Here is a 17096-nt window from a genome sequence, read left to right as displayed (position 1 = left end):
AGGCATCTGTTAATGGAGTAAGACTGGCCCTTTCCATTTTTAACTGCAGCATATAAATAACTGCAGTATTTTGTTGATCAGTTAAGTTTTCTGTGCCGTGGTATAAATGATGGTTTAAAGAAAATATTTAAATGGTTTAAAGAATTGCAGCATCTCCCATTTTGGGATTGAATCAATACTGTGTACTGTGTTTGCACTTTACACACAAGTGCAAATAGAGGGGAGAGGTTTTTTTCTGCCAAATAATTAATTATTAAGAAACACATTTTTACAAAAGATGCATTCAACTATTTATTCAATACATCCAGATGCAATGTGGTAAAGTGAATTTCAGCTTCAAATGCATAACTATTTTTAATTGTTAAATTAATATATGAATGTTTTGTGCATAAAGTAAAATGTACTTTTATTTGATGTTATTATAACATGTTTAACTTTCAAATGATCAGTGGCAGTCCATGGTTGAGTTTGGTTTCATGAGAATAATTATTTTGGGGATTCAAGATGTTTTTATTCTTTCCTCTAGATGCTGCCACTAGAGACGGAAATTTCTGCAGAGGTTCCTGAGATCAGATACGGTCCTGAACTGCTTCCTTTGTATAGGAGGCAGTATGAAAACCGCATTTTCACCGGTATGTACCAGATTCTACATCCAGAATTATCTGAATAGCTTTAACCTGTAAACAGTTGTTCAGAAAGACTAGTCCTATGTGCTCACGTTGACTGAAACATGCAAAGTTCTTTCTCAGGATCTTATTTTGCGCAATTCCAGTGTTATGGATGTGGCATTGGACAGAAAATTACAAAGTACTTTAGAAATGTATTCTTTCATGGTCGTGGTAAATATGACAAATAACTTGCGTTATGGATGTGACACATTTTGGGGAGACTATACACTTTCTAAAAACTTAGTGAGTCTTAATGCAGGGTTATTAAAGTTTGATATCCGTGTAATGCAGTAGGCTTGGCTGAGCATAAAAATAGCCATTTTAAAATATATACACTCAGTGAGCACTTCATTTGCTATTTACTATCCACTTAGAGTTATGATGTGTTGTGTTCAGAGATGCTCATCTGCATATCACTGTTATTTGCGTTACTGTCACCTTCCTGTCAGCTTTGACCAGTCTGGCCATTCTCCTCTGACGTCTCTCATTAACAAGGTGTTTCTGAGTCTGGCCATTCTCCTCTGACGTCTCTCATTAACAAGGTGTTTCTGTCTGCAGAACTGCTGCTCACTGGATTCGTTTTTGTTTTTTGCACCATTCTTTGCAAACTCTAGACTAGTCTGCATGAAAATCAGCTGTTTTATACTCATACCACCCTGTCTGCACCAATATACAATATGTCTGCAATCAATCTACGGTCAAAGTCACTTAGATCGCATTTTTCCCCCCATTCTGATGGTTGATGTGAACATTAGCTGAAGCTCCTGACCCCGGATTGTATGCATTGCACTGCTGCCACACAATTGCCTGATTAGATAATCGAGGTGTAATAAAGTAATAAAGTGCTCCTGAGTGTATATTTTCATCTTGATTTTTATGAGGAAATGCCAGTATTACGGATTGTTAGGTGAGCAAAAGTATTAGAACATGTGACTGACAGGTGTTTCTTGTTGCCCAGATGTGTCCTGTTAGATTGATTGGTTAAAAAAAATAGTTCTAAATGTCTACTCTTGGTTTTAGCCTTGCGTTTTGCCTGTGAAGACTGCATTTGTGTTAGAAAAGACAAACCAACATGAAAACCAGAGAGCTGTCTTTTGGAGAAAAGCAAGCCATTTGAAGGGTAGAAAAGAGGAGAATTTGATCAGGGCCATTGCACAAGCATTGGGGATAGCTTGTACAACAACTTGGAATGTCCTGAAAAATAAAGAAACCTCTGGCATTGTCCTGCTTTTTTCATCAGTCACTCACTGGGAAATTATAATACTGGCTAATCCTGGTCTTCAGCCCAATTAAGCCTGTGCATTAAAGTACCATTTACTGAAAAACAGTGACAGTGTTATATCAATCTTGTGGCAAGGGGTTCAAGTAAAGTATTATCACATAGCCTATTACATCTTGATATTGCAAGTTGTCTAAGCTTGATAGTTTTTATAAGGCTGAAGCTGCAATAATGTTATAAAAAGAATCTCTGAAGCCTGATAAGTTTGCACTCCCAACGGAAAAGTCAATGCTTTGCCTATGCCTGTGCCACAAATAGAAATGGTACAATTTACATTCATAGATGACACTTTCATGACTGGTACGATGTCTGGACTTTACAACCGCACTATATTTTTACTTTTCCATTTTCTTTTATTAGGGTCCAAACTTGCTGACCCTTGCAGCTATGGCCACACGCAGTTCCACCTTGTAATGGATCGTTTTCTGAGGAGAAACCTTTGCAAGGCAAACCTTGATGACCAGATTGAGGTTCGCTTGAGGGCCAATGCTATTGCCAGTCTCTTTGCCTGGACTGGAGCGCAGGCTGTGTATCAAGGTGAGTACCATGCTTGGGGGGGGGGGGGGGAGGACGACTCAGCGGGGGGAGGCTGGCCACATGCAACAACAGCCCCGATCGCCTCGCGGTCGGAGACGATGCGGCTTGGAGAAGGTGTGCGGATCGTTTGATCCGTTCTGCGCTGGGGGACGTGCTGCTGGGGGATGTGCCGCTGGGGGATGTGCCGCTGGGGGATGTGCCGCTGGGGGACGTGCCGCTGGGGGGGCGTGCCGTTGGGGGCTGGGGGATGTGCTGCTGGGGGACGTGCCGTTGGGGGACGTGCCGCTGGGGGGACGTGCCGCTGGGGGGACGTGCCGCTGGGGGGACGTGCCGCTGGGGGACGTGCCGCTGGGGGACGTGCCGCTGGGGGGCGTGCTGCTGGGGGATGTGCCGCTGGGGGATGTGCTGCTGGGGGCTTGGGGATGTGCTGCTGGGGGATGTGCTGCTGGGGGCGTGGTCGTATGTATGAGATGTATCCTAGATAACATAGGTAATTGGTATAGATTGGCAACCAAATTCAGAGAAAAGGGAAAAGAAATTATAATACAAAAAAACATTAACAAAAAAACCTAGGTTTTGCTGAAAAAGAACGCAAGAGAAATGTGCCATTTAGTCTCACTTTGAGTAGATATCAGAAAATAAAGCCACATGGAAACACACAGTAAAAAAAATCTATTCGTGAAACGGTTATCTTTTTATTATTTTTTATTTTTAAAGATATTTTTTTAGGCCTTTTTCAGCTTTATTGGACAGTATATAGTATAGAGAGACAGGAAGAATGGGAGCGAGAGAGAGGGGAAGACATGCGACAAATGTCAGACGGTCGGATTCGAACCGCCGACGTTGCGGCTCGCAATGAGTATGCGGTCAGTGCTCTACAGGCTGCGCCACCAAGACACCCCGTGAAACGGTTATCTTAGCCAGTATGTTGGCACTCATTGATCGTAGCTACATTGAGGATGAAATCATGGCACAAATAGGCAGCGTTTGTGTGTCCTTTCCACACTGTGTCCTTTTCACACTGTGACAACACATTCATCATACGTCCAAAGGAAGAGCACTTTTAGAGTTACAATGGGCTAAATTTCAATTCAGTAGCCCTTTTCATCATAAGGAGCTTGCATTATCATTGTCGAGCTGAAATGGCTATTTCAGGAAGTAAATACAGTACCAAAATACTCACCTATTTGACGAGGAGGTAACATGCATTAAACACAGAACTCTCAAAAGTGGTGCCACTTGCGGAAGAAATGAAAATAATAGGATTAAAGAACCACGGGTCCTATGTTTCCCTTTCTGGTCCGTTGACACTTTTGTGAGCTGTCCACTTATGCCTGTAAACTCTCAAAAACTATAGAAAAGCAGGGGGTTCTCCATTACAGCCTAAAAGGTGTGGTGTGCTTCCTCCAGCCTCTCCAGTTGCTATACAGCCTCTGACCTGACCACTGCTGCAAGGACAACTTGGTGTCCCAAACTGACTAACTAATGAACTAAATATTTTTGATCTGTCTATTTGGGTTCTCATGTGGACATACTTATTTTTACAGCTAACATTACAACCAATGTGTCTGAATTTTGCATATACAGTAAACATGACTAATATTTGTCCACAAACCAGTCATATAGGGGCATTGAAAAAATCAAGAACTGGTACTTCCTCAAAGTAATGGTGCACAGTCCATCAATATCAAATGACTACTTGCCGGGTAATATAGCCCCAAAAATGACCAGAATCTTGTTTGCCACCTTGCTAGTATGGAGAGCAGTTAATGCACAAATTTAAACAATATTTTCAGTTACATTTAACAGTTTGGCATTGAGCAGATTGTATTATCGAGGCCAATTAGTGCATGCATGTAGGTTCAGTTTGTATGGATACATTTGCATTGCAATGGCCTTGTATTATGTTGGTTAATAAAACGAAACCAATCGGGTTTGAAGTACTATGAGTAAATATAAAGTTTGATCATTTTCATGCATTTCCTGTATTTTTCAACATTTTCTCTCTCATTCTTATGAACAGGTTTCTGGAGTCATGAAGATTTGACGAGGCCATTTGTGTCACAAGCCATAATCACTGATGGACAGTGCTTCTCTTTCTTCTGCTACCAGCTGAATACACTGGCTTTGAATGACTCTGACAATCCAAGAAAGAACCTTTGCTGGGGCACTGGAAGCATGAGGCTGTACGAAGCCATACAGGATGGGAATGTGATTGGGTTGGACAACAATGTCCTGAAACTTCTGGTCAAGTTCTTGTTAAATGGAGCTAAGGGAGATATATGATATGATGTAGGGGCGACACTGGCTCAGGCGGTAAGAGCAGTCGTCTGGCAGTCGGAAGGGTTGCCAGTTCGATTCCACCCTGGGTGTGTCGAAGTGTCCCTGAGCAAGACACCTAAATGCTCCTGAGGTGCTGTGAATGGTTGAATGAGAAGCAATGGTGCAGCACTTTGAATAAAGGCACTATATAAATGCCAGCCATTTACCTTTTACCATGATGGGAGATATGAATGCAAGTCAGTGATTTTCAGTCTGGGTGAAACAGTAATTAAAGATGGTGTGGTATTCTAAACGGAGTTGTACGCCTTTTTTTTTTTCTTCACAATTTTCAAGCATGTTAAACCACTCGGCATGAGCCCCCCACTGGCCATGAGACCTCCACTCGGCATTAGCCCCCCACTGGCCATGAGACCTCCACTCGGCATTAGCCCCCCACTGGCCATGAGCCCCCCACTGGCCATGAGCCCCCCACTGGCCGTGAGACCTCCACTCGGCATTAGCCCCCCACTGGCCATGAGCCCCCCACTGGCCATGAGCCCCCCACTGGCCGTGAGACCCCCACTGGTCGTGAGACCCCCACTGGCCGTGAGACCTCCACTCGGCATTAGCCCCCACTGGCCATGAGACCCCCACTGGCCATGAGACCCCCACTGGCCATGAGACCCCCACTGGCCGTGAGACCTCCACTCGGCATTAGCCCCCCACTGGCCATGAGACCTCCACTGGCCATGAGACCCCCACTGGTCATGAGACCTCCACTGGCCATGAGACCCCCACTGGTCATGAGACCCCCACTGGCCGTGAGACCTCCACTCGGCATTAGCCCCCCACTGGCCATGAGCCCCCCACTGGCCGTGAGACCCCCACTGGTCATGAGACCCCCACTGGCCGTGAGACCTCCACTCGGCATTAGCCCCCACTGGCCATGAGACCCCCACTGGCCGTGAGCCCCCCGCTGGCCATGAGACCCCCGCTGGCCATACTGGCCATGAGCCCCCCACTGGCCATGAGACCTCCACTCGGCATTAGCCCCCACTGGCCATGAGACCAGCCGGGCTACACACCCCCCCAGCGTGGCCCAGTCGGGCTACACACCCCCCCAGCGTGGCCCAGCCGGGCTACACACCCCCCCCAGCGTGGCCCAGCCGGGCTACACACCCCCCCCAGCGTGGCCCAGCCGGGCTACACACCCCCCCCAGCGTGGCCCAGCCGGGCTACACACCCCCCCCCAGCGTGGCCCAGCCGGGCTACACACCCCCCCAGCGTGGCCCAGTCGGGCTACACACGCCCCCAGCGTGGCCCAGCCGGGCTACACACCCCCCCAGCGTGCCCATGACAATCACAGCCTTTGCGGAAACATTGGCAAACAACTCATGTCAACTCGGTACGAGAGATATTACACAAATAAGCATCTCGTTTTAGCATCAATATTAGACCCCAGATTCAAGACTGAATGGATAATCCGAGATGAGTCTGAGTCCTCATTGAGGAAACCATGGGAATTAACCCTTCAGCGGAACACCCAACACCAACAACGCGGGCCCATCCGACACTGATTCTGAACCAAAATCTTGACTGTTTGGCTCATATTACAGCGAGCAGCTGCACACGCCTGCTGACGCCAAAGGTGAGGTTGAGAAATATCTTTCATCTCCGAGGCAGACCCCGGACGCAGAGGTAATCCCGTTTTGGTAAGAAAACGCCATGTCTTTTCCCCGCCTGGCCAAAGTAGCTTGCAGAGTGTTCAGCATCCCAAGTGGCTCTGCAAGTGCCAAGAGGGTGTTTTCCGCTGCTGGCCTGCTGTCCAGAAGTCACCGCACTAGTCTGAAGTCTCAGACCTTGGCCAGACTTGTTTTCTTGAAAGTGAATGCAAAAGAACTAATGTAGGCCTGTCTATCTAATTCCTTTTTTATTTATTAGGCTATTATTTAGGCTATAGGACGGCAATTGTTAGGCATAGCCTACAGACAATACAGATAGCCTACAAAAATTTCATTTTTAAAGTGCACTCTTGGATGTTTAGCCTGCCTAATTATTTTATTTTTAGGCCTAATTCATATTTTTATTTAATGTTAAGGACGACAGTAATTACAGGCTCACTTGATTTTTGAAATAGGCTACATGCAGTTCAATAGGCTACATTTCTGATGGGCTAATTGTGGCCGCATAGCTATGGTTATAGTTTCTTAGCCACACTTTTATCCGGTTTTTGTTTGTTTAAAACTTGGATGCTTAGCCTGTATTCTTTAGGCAATTAATCCCACTGATCCCTTTATTTTTAGGCTTATGTGTATCGACGTTACCAAGCTTGTTCGTTGTTGCACTTGTCTATGTCTTTAAAAATAAATGTTCTATGAGTGAAAATATTGCCGTTGCTCTTAGATCTTTAGGATATAAGTGTCATTAGATCAAATGTAAAATTTATCTAAGTGTCGCATAGATTAGCCAGTTCACAAGCACCTCCAGCCCAGTCTCATCAGCAAGTAGCGTGACACATTGGAATAGTGTCTATCTGGCACCATGGACTCAAGGATACATATGAATAGCAACATATGAATTCAGGCGGACTGTAGCATAGTGGTTAAGGTACATGACTGGGACCCGCAAGGTCAGCGGTTCGATTCCCGGTTGAGCCACAATAAGATCTGCACAGCCATTGGGCCCTTGAGCAAGGCCCTTAACCCTGCATTGCTCCAGGGGAGGATTGTCTGCTGCTTAGTCTAATCAACTGTATGTTGATCTGGATAAGAGCGTCTGCCAAATGCCAATAATGTAATGTAATCTAATGCAACAAGATGAAACCAAAAACACGGTATTCCAGTACAGCAGTGAAAAGATGTTGAAGAGCGAAATAAGGAATTCTTCTGTAATCATATTGCCTGACTACTGTCAATATCTGTTACTAAATATGAGGAAATATACAATCTTACTATTGCTTTTATGTGTAGAGATATCCCTTTTGAGATGTATTGTGATCAATTTGAGAAACAAACATCCAAAGAGGAAGTGGAAGGTTGGCATATAAATGCAGATCATTTACCATGAAGTCTAGAACATGAACATGGTGAAGATACACATATTCCTGCTTGTAACATTTCAGTTATTTACAGAGCATTCTCTAAGTATTTTGACTGCGATACATATTTAGTTTTTGCTCTGTACTCCAGCAAACAGTTGAAATAAAACAATCACAATATGGATGAAATGTGGACTTTAAGCTTTAATTTGAGGGTTCACATCCATATTGGGTGAACAGTGTAGGAATTCTAAAAAATTTTGTATATAGTCCTTGTTTCTTGGGCACGTTTCATACATTTGCTGTTGTCTCTTAAAATGAGGACCAAAGACGTGGCAGAGGCAGTTAGTTAAGCATAAGCAATTGTTTGTTATTGTTAAGAAGCAAGAAGCACTGGTGAGCTCAGCAATGGCAAATGACTGGTAGACCACGGAAGACCAGTGTAGTGCGCACTGATGTGTCACAGACGGCCATCAAGAGAAGACTACACCAGCATAACCTCAAGAGTTCACCACAAGATGCAAAGCCCTGGCTGCCCAAATTACAGTTTGCAAAAACATACATTAAAAACCAATAGAGTTCTGGAACAGTGTTATGGACAGATGAGACCAAGATCAACCTGTACCATCATCATGAACCACCTCATCTGCCAAACATGGTGGTAGTGTTATGGCTGGGACATGTATGGCTGCCACAGGAACTGGCTCACTTATGTGATTATGTTCATTAATGTCACTGCTGACGGCAGCAGCAGGATGAATGCCAAAGTATCACCAGCACCAGCATTATATTTTTTTGTGTCAATCATAGAACAATGGGTTGTAGATTTATTCATTTTTTTAATTATTTTTTTTAGACAGTCATTTATTTTAAGTTTGTGTTAAATAACACAAATTAAATTTGTCAAATTACTTATGGTCCCTGTCAGATGTCTAGTCTTTAGATTCTGGCATTAGAGAGAGAAACTGTCATTGTTTAGCACGAACGTATTCAAGACCCACAAAATGTTCTTGCTTATAAGAATACAGTCTCTTTCCCCTCCACTAACATCATAGGCATGCTGATGCCCTAATCTTGGCATCTATAAATGACCTCCTGAAGACACCATTATCCTCTTGGGCCAGTTCTTGCCATAAAGGATGGGGAATGGGAAGAAATGTGATCCAATTGACATTGACTGTCGAATGATTATTGGTGCCAGACAGGGTGGCTTGAGTATCTCAGAAACTGCTGATCTCTTAGTACTATTGTCTGCAAACTCTAGAGACTGTTGGGCATGTAAATCCTAAAAACATCCAGTGAGCGGCAGTTCTGCAGGCAAAAACTGCTTGTTAATGAGAGAGGTCAGAGGAGAAGGGCCAGACTGGTCAGAGCTGACAGGAAGGTGACAGTAACGTAAATAACCACACATTACAACAGTGGTGTGCAGAAGAGCATCTCCGAACACACAATGCATCAAATCTCTAAGTAGATAGGCTACAGCAGCAGAAGACCAATAAGTTAAAAAAAATCTCATAAATACCCGATAAAGTTCTCAGTGAGTGTATATTTTATATGTAGGCTAAGTGAGGGGTCCGAGCACACTTGTATTCAGTATTCAAAGTGCTGAACATCTTAACAAAGGCACTGATTGTTGGAACCGAACTTGATTACATCACCTTCTGTTGGACTCGATGCCCTGACCATGGTACAGTATTTCCTATGTGTAGGATAAGATGTTGGCATGACTTGGATATGACAAGTCTTGGAGTTTCAATGTCTGAAAGGTATAGGAGACTGTCTTTAACAATGTAGCTTTCAGTAACAACAGGATTATATTCAGATACTTGTACACCACCGGATCACAGGATCAGATCCCTGCAACTGAAGTTCTACGGATCTGCCACTGTGCATCTATAAGAAGTGTCTCAGCCACTTCACCATCAGAAACTTCACAAGGACCCATACATTGTTCTCTGTATGGGTCCTGTGTTTCCTTGGCTTCCCACCCCTGATACACAGGTCATCAGCAAGGTTAGGTAAAGGTTCAAGGCGTTTTTTTCCTGGGACCTGGTCGCCACTGCACATGAGGCTGGTACTGAGTAGACCAAATCAGCCAAGATAGGAAGGTCATCCCCGAGAACTACATCATAGCCAAGGCTCTCGTAGATAGGCCTGGCCTGCCACCTCTACTGTGACATCAGCCGTAGGGTAACTGGTGACCCGGCCATGAACACAGGTGATGGAGAAGGGCATGGCAGCATCATCCAGACTAACATCTACATTACATGCCTTTACTAAATTGTGTGTACTGCCTGTGTCAATGAGCCCTTTAAAAGGTTGTCCATTAACAGTCACCACATGTCTTTTATCAGAGTCATTCTGCTGCTGCTCGGCCATGCTGTGCTGCTTGCTAGCTGTTGCTGTATTGCTCAAATTGCCCAGCCCTGGACATCATGCAAGCTGCCCTGTTGCCTGGCTCTTTCTGCTGCATTGCTTGTTTTGGTATGCTGTCGGGCCTATGCTCTTGCTGCTTTTGCTAGCTGCATTTGTTTGAATTATCTTGACTGATGAATAATGCCCTCAGATTCTTTTTTTGCATTCACAGCACCACCCCAGCATCCACTTGTGAGCTTTGCTTCTCAAGCTCCCTATGGGGGGATGCCAAAGTTTGCATTTACATTAAACCTCAATAAATATTGCTTTATTTATTGTGAGTTGTCTGACTGAACTATGAACAACATATATAGCTAAGTGGTTGCAGTTTGCTTCGAATTTACATACTTGAATTCCCCTTGGAAGCAAAAACTATCCTGCCTTCAATCAAAACAATATAAAACATTCTTAAACAGCATTAGCAAGTTTTTTCTGAAAGAAATGTACATATTGACATTAGAATTTTTTCTAATCTCCCTTTCTTTTCTTTTTGGCTCCCCGATTTTGCTATACATGGTACTGGGGAGGTGATCACTGTTTTGTTCCAGGATAGGTTCGAAAATAGTTTTTTTTTCATGAAGCTGGAGCAAGTATATAACTTGGTGTGGGTTTTGACCTTTCAAAAGCTTTGTGCAGTGCCTAACACTTCCTACTGCATGAACCCTACTCCTAAAGTTACTCCTGATGTCACCACTACCACTTTCAGTTATATTATCACCATGCTTCTGAACAGGCCAACCCAATGAGGATAGTCCCCCCACTGAGTCATGGGTCCTTCCAAGGTTTCTATCATATATTCTACAGTAAGAGAGTTTTTTGTTGCCTCTGTGCTATGAGCTTATTCACTGGGGGTATAGGTCGGAATTTAATCATAGATTGAGATGGGTTCAGTAGGTTATGGCGAATAGGCTAACCGCCACCCCATTACCAAATACAAAACACATTACCTCATTTTTCTGCTCTAGTGAAACAGGGAGTGACAGAATGACACAATCTCAGTCTAAATGAATGGGTGGGGTGTTTCTCAATACCAGGAATGCAAGAACAGTCTTGAGAAGAAGGTTCTTGCCATGTGTTCTTGACGGAAATGGTCTTGCAAGAACACAAGGGCAGACAACATATGCATTTGAGATGCAGTGTGTGCTAGTGACTTCTGACAGTCTCTACTCTCCACCTTGTGCATTTAATTTCTTAAAGCGGCTTTACTATGGCTTTGAGTATAATTGTGTTCCAATTGTAGACAAACTGTAGCCAACTTAATAGTATGCAACAGATTGCACTATTCCTAAATATCAAACAAACTCCAGGAATATCTTCTTTAACTGTACGGGAATCACTGAAGGGTGTATCTACGGGCCAGGTTATTTCATATTGTGCAAATAAGGAAAAAAAAAAGCACTGCCAGACTTGGAGAACTGACTGGAGCTAGATAGATTAAATAGCACTCTACCCTCAGCGGACACCATGAAAAAGCGTATGTCATTGCAGACAGAATTTGATCTCCTGTCAACAAAACAGTCTGAATAGCTCATTTCCAAGTCTCTACATGGGTATTATGAACATGGGGAGAAGGCGGGATACTTGCCCCTCAATTACAGCAAAGAACAGCCAATCAGACCATTTCTGTGATCAATGATAAGCAAGGCCTAAAAAAGCCAAAAATTAACTCATGCTTTAAAACTTTTTATCAGTCATTCTATATCTCTGAATCGCCTATCACAAGGTGGACGAATTAATACAGTAAAGATGAACGCACTGCCTAAGTTTCTGTACATTTTCCCCTGTCTATTAGCAAAATCTATGAGCTACTCAATGCACACAATCTGATGCCCCTAGATCTACTTAAATAAATGGGAGATTGAACTGGATGAACTAATACACTTCTGGACATGTCCAAAACTTAATATATTTTGGCAAACCATTTGAAACCTTTTCCATGATATTTAGAAAAATGATAAAACCATCTCCAATTATTGCACGGTTCGGGGTGCCCCCAGAAAACGCCCCTCTTGGAAGACGGGAGATCAGTATGATGGCCTTTCTGCTCTTTATTGGCCAGAAGACTGATACTGTTTAAATGGAAATATCCTATACCTCCAACAAATGGCCACTGGATTAAGGAGGTCACGTACAATCTTGGGTTAGAAAAGATTAGATATACAGTGTGGTGCCTCGGGGTGAATCCTGAGGTGCAGCGAGTGGGCACAGCTAGGAACCAACACAGGAGATAGCAGATGTCAGAAAAAATACTTCTTTTTATTTTTTCTGTGTTTTTTTTTCCGGGGTATCGGTGATAGCGCCCCCCCTCAGGGCAAGGGTAGGGGAAAACTGGAGAAATCAAAGGGGCCGTTTAGGCAAAAAATAAACGAAGATTCTTCCCAGACCGGGGTATTTTCCAGGGCTTCCTCCCTCCTCCCCTCTTCGGCCGCGTCAGGGCTGGCGGGAAACACAAGGACAGGGGGTGAATAGGAAGGGAATTTATCTGGCTCACGTGACCGGCGTCCGTTTCCAGGTCTTCGGTGTTGCCGTCCGTGAAGGTGGGGTCTTCCTCAGGTTCAGTATGGCTGGGCGTTGCAGGTCCTTCCTCTCCCTGCCTTCCACACTCTCACACGCTCAGGAATGGCACCAACTGAGCCTGGCTGCAGCCTCGACCGCGCCTTAAATCCCATTCCCTGCTCATTAGGAAAAGAGGCTGCAGCTGAGTCAGTGATTTTCCACTCTGCTCACTCACGTGCGCTGGCCGGGGTCCTGGACCGCAGGTAGAGGGATCTCTCTCCAAGGTGCTGATCTCCCCATCACCTCTCTAGGCAGATATACCCCTTCGCACACCTCTCCCAATGCGTGACGTCTGCGCGGTTGACCTGCACGGGCCCCTCCAGGGTTCTCCACCCACGTGGCACAACATTCAGGAGCAGGGGTGCCACAACAGTCAGAGGGAATACTAAGAAATTTCATGATATCTGGCTTTCTTAACCTACGTTGAAGGTATGGAGGCTGACAGCATATTGTAATGCAACTTTTTTTTGCTTTTTTTCTCTTCTTTGTCACATCATTAAATGTGTATTACTTACCTTCATTATATGACTACCTGGCTATGCATAGTACAATGTTCAGCGTGTATGTCAAGTTTTTCTCAAAACAAAAAGACAGCAACACAGACAAAGTAACAGCGGTTGAGGTGACCAGTGTCTACCATAACTTGCAGCATGCTTAGCCTGTCATATACAGTGGGAGCAATAATTATTTGATCCCTTGCTGATTTTGTAGGTTTGCCCACTTACAAAGAATGGAACTGTGTAGAATTCTAATCATAGGTACATTTTAACATTGAGAGACAGAATATCACAAAATAATCCACAATAACAACATCATATACATTTTAGAAATTTATTCTCGTATTTTTGCATGTCTGCGCGGTTGACCTGCACGGGCCCCTCCAGGGTTCTCCACCCACGTGGCACAACATTCAGGAGCAGGGGTGCCACAACAGTCAGAGGGAATACTAAGAAATTTCATGATATCTGGCTTTCTTAACCTACGTTGAAGGTATGGAGGCTGACAGCATATTGTAATGCAACTTTTTTTTGCTTTTTTTCTCTTCTTTGTCACATCATTAAATGTGTATTACTTACCTTCATTATATGACTACCTGGCTATGCATAGTACAATGTTCAGCGTGTATGTCAAGTTTTTCTCAAAACAAAAAGACAGCAACACAGACAAAGTAACAGCGGCTGAGGTGACCAGTGTCTACCATAACTTGCAGCATGCTTAGCCTGTCATATACAGTGGGAGCAATAATTATTTGATCCCTTGCTGATTTTGTAGGTTTGCCCACTTACAAAGAATGGAACTGTGTAGAATTCTAATCATAGGTACATTTTAACATTGAGAGACAGAATATCACAAAATAATCCACAATAACAACATCATATACATTTTATAAATGTATTCTCGTATTTTTGCATGAAATAAGTATTTGATCCCCTACCAATCAGCAATAATTCTGGCTCCCACAGACCAGTTAGTTTTCCATTAAGAAGCACTCCAAATCTCAACTTATTACCCAAAACACCTGTGTCAACTCGTTACATCATTATGTAGCTGTATAAAAGACACCTGTCCACACAATCAATCAGATTCCAACGTTTCCACCATGGCCAAGACAAAGGAGCTGTTTAAGGACATCAGGGACAAAAGGCTAAGGCCCAAGGCTGGGATGGGCTACAAGAAAATAAGCAAGCAGCTTGGTGAGAAGTTAACAACTGTTGGAGCAATTATTAGAAAATGGAAGAAACACAAAGTCACCGCCAATCTCCCTCGGTCTGGGGCTCCACGCAAGATCTCGCCTCGTGGGATATCAATGATCATGAGAAAGGTCAGGGATCAGCCCAGTACTACACAGGAGGAGCTTGTTAATGACCTGAAGGCAGTTGGGACCAGTCACAAAGAGAACCATCAGTAACACACGACACCGTGAAGGATTAAAATCCTGCTGCACACGCAAGGTTCCTCTGCTGAAGAAGGCACATGCACAGGCCTGTCTGAAGTTTGCCAAAGAACACCTGGATGATCCAGAGGAGGCTTGGGAGAAGGTGATGTGGTCAGATGAGACCAAAATAGAGCTATTTGGCATCAACTCGACTCGCCGTGTTTGGAGGAAGAGAAATGCTGAGTACAACCCCAAGAACACCATCCCCACTGTGAAGCATGGAGGTGGAAACCTTATGTTTGGGGGTGTTTCTCAGCTAAGGGGACAGGACGACGATCGAGGGGAGGACGAATGGGGCCATGTACCAGGACATTTTGGGTGACAACCTCCTTCCCTCAGTGAGAGCACTGAAAATGGGTCGTGGATGGGTCTTCCAACATGACAATGACCCTAAACATACGGCCAAGGCAACAAAGGAGTGGCTCAAAAAGAAGCATATTAAGGTCCTGGAGTGGCTTAGCCAGTCTCCAGACCTGAATCCCATCGAAAATCTGTGGAGGGAGCTGAAGCTTCGAGTTGCCAAGCGACAGCCTCGGAACCTTAAGGATTTGGAGAGGATCTGCAAAGAGGAATGGACCAAAATCCCTCCCAAGATCTGTGCAAACCTGGTGGAAAAACTACAACAAATGTCTGACCTCTGTGCTTGCCAACAAAGGTTTCTCCACCAAGTATTAAGTCCTATTGTTCTATGGATCAAATACTTATTTCATGGGAAAATATGATATTAAATTTATAAAATGTATGTGATGTTGTTATTGTGGATTATTTTGTGATATTCTGTCTCTCAATGTTAAAATGTACCTATGATTAAAATTCTACACAGTTCCATTCTTTGTAAGTGGGCAAACCTACAAAATCAGCAAGGGATCAAATAATTATTGCTCCCACTGTAGATGTGGATCTAAACTTTACTCCATCATGTTCCCCAATTCAGTGGTAGCTAAGAATCTAACTATCAGCAGCTATCGTTACCGATGTAGGCTACTTGCACCTCCAAGTATGTCCATGGAGACATACTTCAAACACTTAAATTCACCAATGGTTGCAGTCAAACCAGATTATCTTCCATTTTTCTCAAATGCGTCAAACTATGGCAGTGTGAAGTAGTGACGATTTACGGCAGATTATTTTACAATCACTTCGACCCTAATTTCACAAGTTTGTACTCAATTTTAAAAACCTTAGACACAACACTCAAAATGGTAAGCACTTGTAACACATCCTGTTCACTTGTTCAAAACATGCATTGTGCATTCATATCTTTGAAGAAATTTTGCACATTTGTTTAGATCGCCCACACAAATGATACTGTTTAGTTGTTTTTACAATACTTTACTATAGCAGGAAAAAATACTTGATACATGGTTCAATATGGTCCTTTTTGTGGTTCTAAATAAAGGGAATAGTGGTAGTAGAAGACAGTGGAATCATTGAACAAAATCAGAATACTGTAATTTTTTGATACTTTCTATAACTTTTTTATAACTTTTCAAAGTTAGCACAAGAGCACTGTATGTGCACCATTGTATGTTCATTGCTTTTACAAAAAATGAGGCTGGACCACCAAAAACTACATTTCTATTTGCAAATCACTGACAGAAAATAGTGAAAAAATGATAATGAAAATGATAATGAAAATAATCAAAAACAAAAAACACTGATAACCAGTGGCATTACAGCGGCAGTGGCATTATCTACTTCTGTTTTTTTTAGATCATTGTTCTATGATTCACACAAAACATTCTAGTGCTGGTGCTTTTCCTTAGAGACATGTTTGCAATGGTTTGGTAGTTTCGATCCATTTTGTGAATTAAATGAACTGTTGTGCCAAGTTGCATGTTGGTGCAGAGTTGTATGAAGAGTTTTGAAAAAGTGAATTGTTAGTAATTGTAAAAAACTGTAATCATAGCAACAAAATTATAGGTACAAAAAGGGGAAAAAATCCTCAACTGCAGTGAAAGACACTGTCCTCTACGAGGACAACCCCCCCAACCTCTAAGATGAGAAACAAGGCCACCTCTCTGAAGGAATACTTGTCGTCTGCCATTCCATTGACCACCTCTACCTCCTCTTCCTCCTCCTCTCACTGCTTGATCTCTATTCTATCTGACTGCTCCATGTTGTCGCTATGTTCTTGCACATGGATACACATCTTGACTCTACCACTGCTCCATTACTCCTACCACTGTGAAACAACAATCATAAGTCATTTGAGCACCAGCTGTGACAACGCATTGAAAACCCCTGTAACAAAGGATGGTGATGAAATCTTGATGTTGTAAAACTGATCCTGTTCCAAAGTAATTGATAAATGGTACAAAGTGCTGTACAATTGATGATTCTCATTCACCCATTCATACACGCACTCACATACCAACGGCAATTGGCTGCCACGCATGGCACCAA

General features: G+C 43.4%; 1 protein-coding gene across 1 annotated transcript; it reads left to right on the top strand.

Annotated features, from left to right (window-relative positions):
* Nucleotides 1-526: 526 nt before the first annotated feature.
* Nucleotides 527-4770, top strand: LOC134015636 (large ribosomal subunit protein mL65-like). The gene is made up of 3 exons (XM_062455209.1): nucleotides 527-632; nucleotides 2308-2484; nucleotides 4508-4770. Exons 1-3 carry the CDS (start codon nucleotides 527-529, stop codon nucleotides 4768-4770), a joined length of 546 nt encoding a protein of 181 aa, XP_062311193.1.
* Nucleotides 4771-17096: the final 12326 nt, after the last annotated feature.

This window comes from Osmerus eperlanus, unplaced genomic scaffold (genome assembly GCF_963692335.1).
Source record: "Osmerus eperlanus unplaced genomic scaffold, fOsmEpe2.1 SCAFFOLD_509, whole genome shotgun sequence".
Lineage (NCBI taxonomy): Eukaryota > Metazoa > Chordata > Actinopteri > Osmeriformes > Osmeridae > Osmerus > Osmerus eperlanus.
This window is presented reverse-complemented; position numbering and strand designations above follow the sequence as displayed.

Excerpts from the sequence above, each read along its gene's own strand:
- LOC134015636 (XM_062455209.1), top strand. The coding sequence starts at position 527 with ATGCTGCCACTAGAGACGGAAATTTCTGCAGAGGTTCCTGAGATCAGA. Across the intron at positions 633-2,307 it reads TGAAAACCGCATTTTCACCG|GGTCCAAACTTGCTGACCCT; the intron begins GTATGTACCAGA and ends TTCTTTTATTAG. Across the intron at positions 2,485-4,507 it reads AGCGCAGGCTGTGTATCAAG|GTTTCTGGAGTCATGAAGAT; the intron begins GTGAGTACCATG and ends TCTTATGAACAG.